The following is a 15,498-nucleotide window of genomic DNA, read 5'->3' on the forward strand; positions in this document are numbered from 1 at the left end:
TACAGCCTCGAGTCTTCTTGGGTATGATGCTACAAGCTTGGCACACCTGTATTTGGGGAGTTTCGCCCATTCTTCTCTGCAGAACCTCTGTTAGGTTGGATGGAGAGCGTTGCTGCACAGCTATTTTCAGGTTTCTCCAGAGACCGGGTTCAAGTCCAGGCTCTGGCTGGGCCACTCAAGGACATTGAGACTTGTCCCGAAGCCACTCCTGCGTTGTCTTGGCTGTGTGCTTAGGGTCGCTGTCCTGTTGGAAGGTGAACCTTCGCCCCAGTCTGAGGTCCGGAGTGCTCTGGAGCAGGTTTTCATCAAGGATCTCTGTACTTTGCTCCGTTCATCTTTTCCTCGGTCCTGACTAGTCTCCCAGTCACTGCTGCTGAAAAACATCCCCACAGCATAATGCTGCCACCACCATGCTCATAGGGATGGTGCCAGCTTTCCTCCAGACATGACACTTGGCATTCAGGCCAAAGAGTTCAATCTTGGTTTCATCAGACCAAAGAATCTTGTTTCTCATGGTCTGAGAGTCCTTTAGGTGCCTTTTGGCAAACGCCAAGCAGGCTATCATGTGCCTTTTACTGGGGAGTGGCTTCCGTCTGGCCACTCTACAGTAAAGGCCTGATTGGTGGAGAGCTGCAGAGATGGTTGTCCTTCTCGAAGGTTCACCCATCTCCACAGAGGAACTCTGGAGCTCTGTCAGAGTGACCATCGAGTTCTTGGTCACTTCCCTGACCAAGGCCCTTTTCAACCGATTGCTCAGTTTGGCTGGGCGGACAGTTCTAGAAAGAGTCTTGGTGGTTCCAAATTTCTTTTTAAGAATGACGGAGGCCATGGTGTTCTTGGAGACCTTCAATGCTGCAGACATTTTTTGGTACCCTTCCCCAGATCTGTGCCTTGACACAATCCTGTCTCGGAGGATTTTGCGTCGACCTCATGGCTTGGTTTTTGCTCTGACATGCACTGTCAACTGTGGGACCTTATATAGACAGGTGTGTGCCTTTCCAAATCATGTCCAATCAATTTAAATTTACCACAGATGGACTCCAATCAAGTTGTAAAAACATCAAGGAGGATCAATGGAAACAGGATGCACCTGGAGCTCAATTTCGAGGCTCATAGCAAAGGGTCTGAATACTTATGTAAATAAGGTATTTGTTTTCAATTTTTTTATAAATTTGCTAATTTTTCTAAAAACCTTTTTTTAAATACATTTTAGAATAAGGCGTAACAAAAAGTAACAAAAAGTGGAAAAAGGGAAGGTCTGAATACTTTCCTAATGAACTGTAGGTGAGTAAGAGAGGGAGAGAGAGATATTCTGCTTCCTTACTCTTGTTCTCCTGCTCCATGTCCAGTCGCCTCCTCATCTCCTCCTCCAGCTCCTGCCTCTTCTCCTCCTCCTCCCTGGCTTCTCTCTCCGCCCTCTCTCTCTGGGCCTGCCTCTGTCTGTGCACCTCCACCAGCAGGGACAAGTACTTCCTCCTGCAGCGCAGTGAACGGTAGTCTGCAACAGTGAGAATGTGAAGAGAGAGAGAGATGCAGTGATGAGACATAGAAAGGAGAGACGTAGGGAGGAGAGAAACATTACTAATGAATGGTATTTGTTATAAAGGACCACATTACGATGCAAAATGATGCTACAGTAAGCACAGGCCATGAAATCAAGATACCAGACAGTATGCCAGAGAAATTATCATCTATCTTGCAGTGGGGTGAGGGGTCGCAACGCAAAGACTGAAGGTCGCCCTTAAAACTGCATGCATCTTGCTGATGGTAATGTTTGTTTAATCATGTCCCATCATGATTTATTTCAATGTTTACTTCAATGATAATAACCTAGTCTAGCGACCTGAAAGGGTTTTTACCCTCAGGCCTGAGTTCCAAAGCAGCAACATCTCACAGATACCAATTCAATTACTTTGACAGACATTTGAGAGATTATGTTCCAGAGACTACAGTTTGTGGCCCTTACCTTTCTGGATGACAAGCGCTGCCTTGCCAAGTCTCTCTAACAGCCTGGCCAACTCCTCCTGGTGCCAATACTTAAAGAACACACGAGACGAGCTGCCACAAAAAGAGAGAGACAGTTTAAACAATGTTTATAGATATTGAGCGCTATTTGCACGGGGAATTGTTGCATAAAGCGCTGTTAAATCAGAGAGAAAATTAGAGAGAAAGATTTCCAATCAACTTCAGTACTGTCATTAAGCCATATTCATACACTATATATACAAAAGTATGTGGACACCCCTTAAAATTAGTGGATTCTGATATTTCTGCCACAACTGATGCTGACAGGTGTATAAAATCAAGCACACAGCCATGCAATCTCCATAGACAAAACAAACATTGGCTGTAGAATGGCCTTACTGAAGAGCTCAGTGAATTTTAACGTGGCACTGTCACAGGATTGTCAGTTTGTCAAATTTTTGCCCTGCTAGAGCTGCCCCGTTCAACTGTAAGTGCTGTTATTGTGAAGTGGAAAGGTCTAGGAGCAACAGCAGCTCATCTGTCATCTGTCCTCGGTTGCAACACTCGCTACCGAGTTCCAAACTGCCGCTGGAAGCAACATCAGCACAATAACTGTTTGTACGGAGCTTCATGAAATGTGTTTCCATGGTCGAGCAACCGATACATGCCTAACCACCATGCACAATGCCAAACGTTGGCTGGAGTGGTGTAAAGCTTACTGCCAATGGACTCTGGACCAGTGGAAACGAGTTCTCTGTAGTGATGAATCACACTTCACCATCTGGCAGTCCAACAGACAAATCAGTTTGGCGGATGCCAGGAGAACGGTACCTGCACAAATGCATAGTACCAACTGTAAAGTTTGGTGGAGGAGGAATAATGTTCTGGGGTTGTTTTCATGGTTTGGGCTAGACCCCTTAGTTCCAGTGAAGGGAAATCTTAACGCTACAGCATACACATTGTAGACGATTCTGTGCTTCCAACTTTGAGGGAACAGTTTGGGGAAGGCCCTTTCCTGTTACAGCATGACAATGCTACTGTGCACAAAGCGAAGTCCATACAGAAAAGGTTTGTTGAGATCAGTGCGGAAGAACTTGACTGGCCTGCACACAGCCCTGACCTCAACCCCATCGAACACCTTTGGGATGAATTGGAACACCAACTGCGAGCCAGGCCTATTCGCCCAAAATCACTGCCTGACCTCACTAATGCTCTTGTGGCTGAATGGAAGCAAGTCCCCGCAGCAATGTTCCAACATCTAGTGGAAAGCCTTCCCAGAACAGTGGAGGTTGTTATAGCAGTAAAGGGGAGACCAACTCCATATTAATGTCAATGATTTTGGAATTAGATGTTCAACGAGCAGGTGTCCACATACCTTTCGTCATGTAGTGTAATTTGTGGACATTTCTAAAGAGCCACACAGCAGGAGAAAGCAAGAGCAGGGACCGAGAGGGTGAAAGAGTACAATTGAGATAAAGATCTTTAGTCAATATAAACCCTGCGCTGTCCTCACAAGCCAAAGACAACACAGCTGTGAACTGAAGAATGAGCTGTTTTTGACAGACTGATTTTCAGTTGACAGTTTTATAAGACTGAATTTTAGACTAGGCGAGTTGGAACCTGGGAGAATTATTAGTAATGAGTGTTCCCACGTCTCAATGTAGGCAGCGATCCAAATATATTGAAACTGAAATCTAAATCAACTATTCACTGACTTGTTCCTTCCAGCATAAAAACATGAATCATCTGATTGGAATACAGCCTGAATGACATGCTTGGATGAAGTTATGAAAGCTTTGTTACAGGAAGATTCAGCAGTAAGTAAGTTAGTCTTCTCAGACGGATCGTGGCAAATCATTTTCTAGACCAATTCATTGAACACAACAAGGGCAACTAATGAAGCCTTACCCACACTTCCAGCCATGTATCTCAGTAGTGTTGAGGATGGACAGGCAGCTGAAAAAGACACCAACCACACAAGTTACATTTAATAAGATGGACAAATGTCTACGAAATCCCCTAACATGATGTTGGTGTGTGTCATCTTTTTTAATTGCAGGAATGAGTGCAAGTGTCTTTATACATACCTTTCCTTGGTTAGTGGTAAATCTGGCTTCATCAGCAGAATGTTGTACCTGAAGAGGGGAGACAGAAGATTTTAGCATGGTGTGCTGAAAATAAAACTGCAGTGCACAGCAATATCATACATCCAATTTTTTTGTTGGCCAAGATTGCAGTAGCCATGCTACAATTAATGCACACACACCTCTGAGCAAATTCTTTGAACGATGGTCGCCAGGAGAAGCCATCTCTTCGTATCCTGATGGTTTCTAGCAGGCCGTTGTATCTTAGCTGGAAACATTTCAATTATCCTTTGTTATCATATAATATATGTTCCACATACCCCAAGCAGAATCAGGTGTAATTGATGCCCATATCAGAGACCTACTGTACTTACTTTAACAACTAAATGCAATGTCAAAGCTGAACAGCAGGTGGCGATGTAACATAAAGCACAGTTATGATGGTGATAAGGGGGAGGGATTGTTTAAAAGAAAACGATTTAACCTAGTCTTGCTTATAGAGGGCAACAGAGCTACAGCAGAGAGCTCAATGATGAACAGTGTAAACATCTTATGCCATTATAACCACATACATATGTAATGAATAAGAAGTTAAATCAGCTTCAACACAGACTACCCACCACAATCTCAGTTATTTCAGTTATTAACCATTGTTTCCAAATCTACTTCCTATTAACACGCCACCCGTCAGTCAGTCAGACACTGACACACTAACCTAGTGCCTAGATGCTGCTGCTTAGCTAACCACTGATAACCATACCTGGGGACTGGGTCTTGTTCATTAGGGCACACTGAAGCAAAACGCTTTGCAAAGTGTTTCTTATTGGTCAAGTTCAGATAGTTCCAGTCCGTTTTCTTCCATTTCATGCCTACTGAACACAACCCTCTCTGAAGTTGGCCCAAACCACAATATAGATCAATACTGTGTTTATAAAACTTTTAGCATTGAAAACTGTGCACTGTTCACATACACTACGCAGAGCAGTAGCAGAACAACTTCCGGTGCCGACAAAGATGGCCGCCTCGCTTCGCGTTCCTAGGAAACTATGCAGTATTTTGCTTTTTTATGTGTTACTTCTTACATTGTTACCCCAGGTAATCTTAGGTTTTATTACATACAGTCGGAAGGAACTATTGGATATAAGAGCAACGTCAACTCACCAACATTACAACCAGAAATACGACTTTCCCGAAGCGGATCCTCTGTTTGGTCCACCACTCAGGACAATGGATCGGATCCCAGCCGGCGAGCCAAAACAACAGAGCCGCAGAAGAAGGGGCAGACGGAGCGGACTTCTGGTCAGGCTCCGTAGACGGGCACATCGCGCACCGCTCCCGAGCATACTACTCGCCAATGTCCAGTCTCTTGACAACAAGGTAGACGAAATCCAAGCAAAGGTAGCATTCCAGAGAGACATCCGAGACTGTAACGTTCTTTGTTTCACGGAAACATGGCTCACTCGAGACACGCTATCTGAGTCAGTACAGCCACCTGGTTTCTTCACGAATCGCGCCGACAGAAACAAGCATCTCTCTGGTAAGAAGAAGGGTGGGGGTGTATGCCTTATCATTAACGAGATGTGGTGTGATCATAACAACATACAGGAACTCAAGTCATTTTGTTCACCTGACTTAGAATTCCTCACTATCAAATGCCGACCGCATTATCTACCAAGATAATTATCTTCGATTATAATCACAGCCGTGTATACCCCCCCCCCCCCCAAGCAGACACATCGACGGCCCTGAAAGAACTTCACTGGACTCTATGTAAACTGGAAACCACATATCCTGAGGCTGCATTTATTGTAGCCGGGGATTTTAACAAGGCTAATCTGAAAACAAGGCTCCCCAAATTCTATCAGCATATCGGTTGTGCTACCAGGGCGGGCAAAACCCTAGACCACTGTTATTCTAACTTCCGCGACGCATATAAGGTCCTCCCCCGCCCTTCCTTTGGAAAAGCTGACCACGACTCCATTTTGTTGCTCCCAGCCGATAGACAGAAGCTAAAACCGGAAGCTCCCACCCTCCGGTCTGTTCAACGCTGGTCCAACCAATCGGATTCCACGCTTCAAGATTGCTTTGATCACGTGGACTGGGATATGTTCCGCATTGCTGCGAACAACAACATTGACGAATACGCTGACTAGGTGTGCGAGTTAATTTACAAGTGCATCGGTGATGTCGTACCAACAGCGTCTATTAACACATTCCCCAACCAGAAACCGTGGATTGATGGCAGCATTCACACAAAACTGAATGCGCGAACCATTGCTTTTAATCAGGGCAAAGTGACCGGAAACATGACCGAATATAAACAGTGTAGCTATTCCCTCCGCAAGGCAATCAAACAAGCTAAGCATCAGTACAGAGACAAAGTGGAGTCGCAGTTCAACGGCTCAGACACTAGAGGTATGTGGCAGGGTCTACAGTCAATCACGGAGTACAAAAGAAAAACCAGCCCCGTCGCAGATCACGATGCCTTGCTCCCAGACAGACTAAACAACTTTTTTGCTCGCTTTGAGGACAATACAGTGCCAGTAACACGGCCCGCTACCAAAACCTGCGGGCTCTCATTCACTGCAGCCAACGTGAGTAAAACATTTAAACGTGTTAACCCTCGCAAGGCTGCAGGCCCAGACTGCATCCCCAGAGCATGTGCAGACCAGCTGGCTGGTGTGTTTACAGACATATTCAATCAAACCTTATCCCAGTCTGCTGTCCCCACATGCTTCAAGAGGGCCACCATTGTTTCTGTTCCCAAGAAAGCTAAGGTAACTGAGCTAAATGACTATCGCCCTGTAGCACTCACTTCCGTCATCATGAAGTGCTTTGAGAGACTAGTCAAGGACCATATCACCTCCACCCTACCTGACAACCTAGACCCACTCCAATTTGCTTACTGACCCAATAGGTCCACAGACTACGCAATCGCCATCACACTGCACACTGCCCTAACCCATCTGGACAAGAGGAATACCTATGTAAGAATGCTGTTCATCGATTACAGCTCAACATTTAACACCATAGTACCCTCCAAACTCGTCATTAAGCTTGAGACCCTGGGTCTCGACCCCGCCCTGTGCAACTGGGTCCTGGACTTCCTGACGGGCTGACCCCAGGTGGTGAGTGTAGGTAACAACATCTCCACCCCGCTGATCCTCAACACTGGGTCCCCACAAGGGTGCGTTCTCAGGGTCCCCACAAGGGTGCGCCCTCTTCTGTACTCCCTGTTCACCCACGACTGCGTGGCCATGCACGTATCCAACTCAATCATCAAGTTTGCAGACGACACTACAGTGGTAGGCTTGATTACCAACAACGACGAGACAGCCTACAGGGAGGAGGTGCGGGCCCTCGGAGTGTGGTGTCAGGAAAATAACCTCGCACTCAATGTCAACAAAGGAGATGATCGTGGACTTCGGGAAACAGCAGAGGGAGCAGCCCCCTATCCACATTGACGGGACAGTAGTGGAGAGGGTGGAGAGTTTTAAGTTCTTCGGCGTACACATCACGAACAAAATGAAATGGTCCACCCACACAGACAGCGTGGTGAAGAAGGCGCAGCAGCGCCTCTTCAACCTTAGGAGGCTGAAGAAATGTGGCTTGTCACCAAAAACACTCAAACTTTTACAGATGCACAATCGAGTGCATCCTGTCGGGCTGTATCACTGCCTGGTACGGCAGCTGCTCCGCCCATAACCTGAAGGCTCTCCAGAGGGTAGTGAGGTCTGCAAAATGCATCACCGGGTGCAAACTACCTGCCCTCCAGGACACCTACACCACCCGATGTCACAGGAAGGCCAAAAAGATCATCAAGGACAGCAACCACCCGAGCCACTGCCTGTTCACCCCGCTAACATCCAGAAGGCGAGGTCAGTACAGGTGCATCAAAGCTGGAACCGAGAGACTGAAAAACTGCTTTTATCTCAAGGCCAGACGACTGTTATACAGCAATCACTAACATTGAGTGGCTGCTGCCAACATACTGACTCAACTCAAGCCACTTTAATAATGGGAAAATTGATGTAATCAATTTATCACTTGCCACTTTATATTAGATAATGTTTACATAACCTACATTATTCATCTCATATGTATATACTGTACGCCATACCATCTACTGCATCTTGCCATCTTGATGTAATTAGATGTATCACTAGCCACTTTATGTTTTCATAACCTACATTACTCATCTCATATGTATATACTGTACTCTATACCATCTACTGCATCTTGCCATCCTGATGTAATGTATCACTAGCCACCTTAAACAATGCTGCTTTATATGTTTTCATACCCATCTCATATGTATATACTGTACTCTATACCATCTATTACATCTTGCCTATGCCGTTCGGCCATCACTCATTTATATATTTTTATGTACATATTCGTATTCATTCCTTTACACTTGTGTGTACAAGGTAGTTGTTGTGGAATTGTTAGATTACTTGTTAGATATTACTGCATGGTCGGAACTAGAAGCACAAGCATTTCGCTACACTTGCATTAACACCTGCTAACCATGTGTATGTGACCAATACATTTGATTTGATTCCGTTCAAAAGTTTGGAGTCACTTAGAAAGGTCCTTGTTTTTGAAAGAAAAGCACATTTTTTTGTCCATTCAAATATCATCAAATTGATCAGAAATACAGTGTAGACATTGTTAATGTTGTAAATGACAATAGTAGCTGGAAACGGCAGATTTTTTATGGAATATCTACATAGGCGTACAGAGGCCCATTATCAGCAACCATCACTCCTGTGTTCCAATGGCACGTTGTGTTAGCTAATCCAAGTTCATCATTTTAGAAGGCTAATTGATCATTAGAAAACCCTTTTGCAATTATGTTAGCACAGCTGAAAACTGTTATCCTGATTAAAGAAGCAATAAAATTGGCCTTTAGACTAGTTGAGTATCTGGAGCATCAACATTTGTAGGCTCGATTACAGGCTCAAAATGGCCAGAAACAAATAACTTCCTTCTGAAACTCGCCAGTCTGTTCTTGTCTGAGAAATTAAGGCTATTCCATGCGAGAAATTGCCAAGAAACTGAAGATCTCAACGTCAACAGTGAAGAGGCGACTCCGGGATGCTGGCCTTCTAGGCAGAGTTCCTCTGTCCAGTGTCTGTGTTCTTTTGCACATCTTAATATTTTATTGGCCAGTCTGAGATATGGCTTTTTCTTTGCAACTCTACAATGTAGATATTCCACAAACAATCTGCCGTTTCCAGCTACAATAGTCATTTACAACCTTAACAATGTCTACACTGTATGCCTGATCAATTTTATTTTCATGGACAGAAAATGTGCTTTTCTTTCAAAACAAGGACATTTCTAAGTGAACCCAAACTTTTTAACGGTAGTGTAGCTTTTGTAATGAACCATTTCCTTAGCTTTTGAAAGCATTGATTATTCTTAAAAAGGGATCAAACCGTAAATGCACAAAACGACTTGTGTTATTTCAGGCCTATGCATCCAGCATAGGAAATAATCTAGCTAAAGGAAATACTGAAGCTTTGGCTGCTACCTTCATCGCCAATGTAAGATAGACATGCCTACAGTACATTAAAATAATATATTAAATATTGGTTCTCACCTGGTCCATGACTATTTTGTTGTCCACCTGATCAGGAAGCTTGCTGCCGTTAGGTTTGATGCAGCGGACAAAGTGAGGACTGGCAACAAACATCTTCTCCATCAGCACAGCCAGAGAGTGCTGAAGGTATGACACACTAACCATTATCTGTGCATATTTATTTTACAGCAGTTCAGTCTATAGGTAGGCATAGTTACAGGGGTTTTCAGTATTGTTCATACATAATTTTTCAATCTAACGCTCAGAAATAAGAAATGTATAAATCCAGATGTGTAACATAAAGTCAACGTCCGCCTTACCTTAAACTGGGCCCCCACCGACTGTTTCCTAGTTGAGTTAAAGTTGTCATCTGCCTGTTGCATGAGCTGAAAGAAAAATTACTAAACATCTTCTAAACCCACATTCTGGCTCTGACTTGCACTGTAAGAAAGGTCCAAATATGACCCTGGCTGTTTGGAACCTAAAGTAATTCATTCTACAGAATCTACTGTATATCATATTCTGTTACGTTTGGTGAATTTTTTTCAAACTGGACTTCTGAATATTTTATGATCTACAGTGCCTACCTTGGCTTTGCGTGGCATCAAGGTGCCCGTCCTGGAAATTGTGGCTGAAAAGACATCAAATATGAATCATAAGTGAATAATATATGCCAGATGCCAGACAGACAGTGATCAATGTTTTAAACTAGAACAATTCTCAAACTGAGTCTGTGAATGGTATGTTGCTGGTTTCAGATAAGAGTACCCATTTATTATTTTTAATAGATACAGTTTAACATTCACGGTGTACACAGACGTACAGTACCAGTCAAAAGACACCTACTCATTCAAGGGTTTTTCTTTATTTTGACTATTTTCTACATAGTAGAATAATAGTGAAGACATTAAAACTATGAAAAAACATATAGAATAATGTCGTAATAAAAAAAAAGGGTTAAATCAAAATATATTTTATATTTGAGATTCTTCAAAGTAACCACTCTTTGCCTTTATGACAGCTTTGCACACGCTTGGCATTCTCTCAACCAGCTTTATGAGGAATGCATTTCCAGAGTCTTGAAGGAGTTCCCACATATGCTGAGTACTTGTTGGCTGATTTTCCTTTACTCTGCGGTCCAACTCATCCCAAACCATCTCAAATTGAGTTGACAACGGGTGAGTGTGGAGGTCAGGTCATCTGATGCAGCACTCCATCACACTCCTTGTTGGTCAAAAAGCCCTTACACAGCCTGGACGTGTGTTTTGGGTCATTGTCCTGTTGAAAAACAAAATGATAGTCCCACTAAGCGCAAACCAGATGGGATGGCATATCGCTGCAGAATGCTGGGGTAGCCATGCTGGTTAAGTGTGCCTTGAATTCTAAATAAAACACAGTGTCACGAGCAAAGCATCCCCACACCATCACACTTCCTAATCCATGCTTCACAGTGGGAACCACACATTTAGAGATCATCCATTCACCTACTCTGCATCTCACAAAGACCCAGCGTTTGGAACCAAAAATCTCAAATTTGGACTCATCAGACCAAAGGACAGATTTCCACTGGTCTAATGTCCATTGCTCATGTTTCGTGGCCCAAGCAAGTCTCTTCCTCTTACTGGTGTCCTTTAGTAATGGTTTCTTTGCAGCAATATGACCATGAAGGCCTGATTCACGCAGTCCCCTCTGAACAGTTGATGTTGAGATGTGTCTGTTACTTGAACTCTGAAGCATTCATTTGGGATGCAATTTCTGAGGCTGGTAACTCTAATGAACTTATCCTCAGCAGCAGAGGTAACGCTGGGTCTTCCTTTCCTGTGGCAGTCCTCAGAGACAGTTTCATCAGGATTGTTTTACGGTGGAGATATGGTTTTTCTGTTGCAGTCATACGCAATGTTCTTGGTTGGTCATCAATCGACAAGATAATTGAAAAAAACATGCTTATTTTATTTCATAATATACATCATTTAAAACGGCCAAGTACAATTCACAACGGTAATCAGTTGGTAAGAGACAGACATTCCGTAAATACTAGGAATAGATTGTCCACCATCTATGCGTTATCCAGACAGAAAAGAGAAATAGGCAAAAGAACATTTCGATTTAGAGCAATAAAGAAATGGAATAAATTAACTGAGCAAACCAGAAACCTTTCAATATATAAATTTAAACATTATTTTAAAACAATTTAAATATAATACACAGAAATGTTGTGGGATTACAGTAGATGAAGAATTCATATTTTTTAGATTGATTATTTATTGGTTTATTACGTTAGTATATTATGTATGTTTGTAATAGTGTGTTATATGTGAAATTGTGTTCGTATATAAATTGTATTTTAATATTTAAGGACTCTTGGAAGATTAGTCCAAATGGGGACTAAAAGAGATCCAAATAAAATAAAATAAAATCAGTGCTTGATGGTTTTTGCAACTGCACTTGAAAAAACTTTCAAAGTTCTTAAACTTTTCTGGACTGACTGACCTTCATGTCTTAAAGTAATGATGGACTCATTTCTCTTTGCTTATTTGAGCTGTTCTTGACATAATATGGACTTGTTCTTTTACCAAATAGGGTTATCTTCTTATACCACTCCTACTTTGTCACAACACAACTGATTGGCTCAAACGCATTAAGGAAAGAAATTCTACAAATTAACTTTTAACAATGCACACCTGTTTGTTGAAATGCATTCCAGGTGACTACCTCATGAAGCTGGTTGAGAGAATGCCAAGAGTGTGCAAAGCTGTCATCAAGGCAAAGGGTGGCTACTTTGAAGAATCTCAAATATATTTTGATTTGTTTAACACTTTTCCATATGTGTTATTTCATAGTTTTGATATCTTCACTATTATTCTACAATGTAGAAAATAGAAAAAATAAATAAAAACCCTTGAATGAGTAGGTGTGTCCAAACCTTTGACTGGTACTGTACATAAATCAGCGATTGTGCAGTAATAAAAGTATGGGTCATTTCTGGCAAAGTGCAGAGCTGTTGAATACAGAAACATTCAGATTCCCTCATGTACCTGCGAAGAGGAGACTGAGTAGGGGCGTGACACTGTTAATGAAGAGGCTTCTGATGCTGGCTGGGATGGTGTCTCTGTTCTTCTCTAGGAAGCCTAGTCCATTATACTGGACCTGGACACAGAAAGGAGAGAATTAACTATGCTTCATAACCACACTCATAATGAGTTATAATACAGTTATGATGTAGTATAGATGCAGTCATAAACACACAACTCCTAATGCATTATACAAGTAACTGTCCAGTGAAAATCTCCCTTTTAAGAGTTAATATTAACTCAAACCCAAATAATGTTGTTGACTCATCCTATACTCGTATTTGTGCCCAGAGCTCAAATCCTGAGAAGGATGAGCTGGCCAATCAGCGGTCTACTTGAATATTTGTATGAATATTTTTAAAGACCGGTGTGCGCCCACATTACATTTGCAGAAAAGCTGCTTTTTAACATAATTAATTATAGATCAAATTTAATAGAAAACTGGAAATACTGGACAGTTCGATGAACTATTATTATAAAGTAAAGTATGAATGTAACCTCACCTTCCCAGCATAGTGAACCACAGTGAAGAGTGGGCTATGACTACGGACCACCTCATAGTGGGGGCTGCTTTTAAATTTACTGTTCAACTTGTCCACAAAGTCTCTGTCTGACGCCTGAGGGCACAAATAGTGAAAAGAAATTAGAATGAATACATATACATTAAGACAAAGATGTAGGGGAGGGTAATTTCCCAAAAAACTGTATGGAGACCACTTAGGTACCTGGGGAAAGGCACTCTGCTCATCCAGGAGAGAAAGGATTCCAATGGGTTTAGTGAGGAACAGGTCCTGCGGGAGAGAAGCACATCAAATTAATTAGTTGTATATGAGACAAGGAAAAACACCTAAACAAATACATTCCTTTACTGTGAAAATGCATATTTGAGTTAATCTTGCCAACTGTTAACTGGGTGAAACATGGTACACAACTACATGACTTTAAAACATGCCTTCTCACAGTACATGGATAATATATTTTAGTCCTATCCTGAAAACCTTGTTCCCCGATCTTCATTGACTATGGCCCCTGCACTGTAAAATGCTCTACAAGTTGTATAGTGCTCTGTAGGCATTAGGACTGAGAGTGGGTTCACAGAACAGGACATGTGGATCCAGGTTGTGCATTACTCGCCCTAGGCCCAATCCTAACTCGAGTTAGAATCCTTCCCACAACAACTAATGTGTCCATCTTATCCCATAGCTTACAGACTGGCTGTACTCATACCTTCAGCATTGGACAGGGACACTATTCTCAGCCAAATTAAACCAGTGGCTTCCATATAGACAGATGATGCCACAGGCTAAAAGCAGAAGTGCCCATTAAGCTCCTGGTATGTGACTGAACACTGCCCCGTCAGCATTACCCCTTCCTGGGGTCTCGGTCACTTTGTTCTGTTCTGTCTGGCAGACTCACACTGTGTTTAAACAACCAGTCTGTGTTATTACTGAGAGAGGTGGGAGGGAAAGGGAGAGAGGGAGGGTGTAAAAAGGGGGACAGAAAAAAGGTTGAGAGAGAAAAAGAGTACTAAGTGATGAGAAACGAGAGGAAATGTATTTTTACCAGGATAGGCTTGTTGTCTTTGAAGGAAATGGATTCCCACTCGATGCCCTCCTCCTTGTATTCATTCTGCTCCATCAGAAAGATGTGCTGCAGGACAACAAATACATACGACGACGTATGAACAGAAAACAAAATTACAACAGGTATTCACACTTTCAGAAGTGCTTTGGTCACAGGAGAACATCTTTCATAGGATCAAATTGGCTTTGCCTAATCATTTCATTAGAAGATGGCACATTCAATTGTGTGTGGCTTTCAGTCACAAAATTGCCATAAGAAGCCTTATGCATTTAATTACACTGAACCAAAATATAAATGCAACATGTAAAGTGTTGGTCCCTTGTTTCATGAGCTGAAATAAAAACACCCAGAAATGTTCCGTACGCAAAAAAAGCTATTGCTCTGTTTATATCCCTGTTAGTGAGCATTTCTCACCTGACATGTGTGGCATATCAAGACGCTGATTAAACAGCATGGTCATTAAACAGGTGCATCTTATGCTCTCGACAATAAAAGGCCACTCTAAAATGTGCAGTTTTGTCATACAACACAATGCCACAGATTTGTCAAGTTTTGAGGGACCGTGCAATTGGCAAGCTGACTGCAGGAATGTCCACCAGAGCTGTTGCCAAATAATTTGATGTTAATTTCTCTACCATAAGCCACCTCAAATGTTGTTTTAGATAATTTGGCAGTACGTCCAACCAGTCTCACAACCACAGACCACATGTAACCACGCTAGTCCAGGACCTCCACATCCGGTTTCTTCACCGGCGGGATCGTCTGAGACCAGCCACCCAGACAGCTGATTAAACAGAGTTTGCACAACCAAAGAATTTCTGCACAAACTGTCAGAAACCATCTCAGTGAAGCTCATCTGCGTGCTCGTTGATCTCACCAGGGTCTTGACCTGACTCCAACTTCAGAGAGCAAATGCTTACCTTCGATGGCCACTGGCACACTGGAGAAGTGTGCTCTTCATGGATGAATCCCGGTTGCAACTGTACCGGGCAGATGGCAGATGTGGGCGTCATGTGGGCCAGCAGTTTGCTGATGTCAACATTGTGAACAGAGAGCCCCATGGTGGTGGTGGGGTTATGGTATGGGCAGGCATAAGCTACGGACAATGAACACAATTGCATTTTATAGATGGCAATTTGAATGCACAGAGATACTGTTACGAGAACCTGAGGCCCATTGTGGTGCCATTCTTCCTCCCAATGTCCAC

At 42.8% G+C, this 15,498-nt stretch overlaps 1 protein-coding gene across 1 annotated transcript in view; it reads right to left on the bottom strand.

Annotated features, from left to right (window-relative positions):
• LOC106565566 (myosin-IIIb) overlaps positions 1-15,498 on the bottom strand; it is a 54,762-nt gene that overhangs the window by 5,535 nt on the left and 33,729 nt on the right. The window contains exons 12-23 of the mRNA XM_014132834.3: positions 14,271-14,357; positions 13,433-13,498; positions 13,211-13,324; positions 12,672-12,783; positions 10,224-10,267; positions 9,957-10,022; positions 9,658-9,777; positions 4,232-4,317; positions 4,053-4,100; positions 3,874-3,921; positions 1,967-2,058; positions 1,325-1,498 (exon numbers count right to left, since the gene is read on the bottom strand). Of these exons, the coding sequence (XP_013988309.2) occupies positions 1,325-1,498; positions 1,967-2,058; positions 3,874-3,921; positions 4,053-4,100; positions 4,232-4,317; positions 9,658-9,777; positions 9,957-10,022; positions 10,224-10,267; positions 12,672-12,783; positions 13,211-13,324; positions 13,433-13,498; positions 14,271-14,357 (1,057 nt within the window). The remainder of the gene's footprint in view (positions 1-1,324; positions 1,499-1,966; positions 2,059-3,873; positions 3,922-4,052; positions 4,101-4,231; positions 4,318-9,657; positions 9,778-9,956; positions 10,023-10,223; positions 10,268-12,671; positions 12,784-13,210; positions 13,325-13,432; positions 13,499-14,270; positions 14,358-15,498) is intronic.

Source organism: Salmo salar, chromosome 01 (genome assembly GCF_965601325.2).
Source record: "Salmo salar chromosome 01, fSalSal1, whole genome shotgun sequence".
Taxonomy (NCBI): Eukaryota; Metazoa; Chordata; class Actinopteri; order Salmoniformes; family Salmonidae; genus Salmo; species Salmo salar.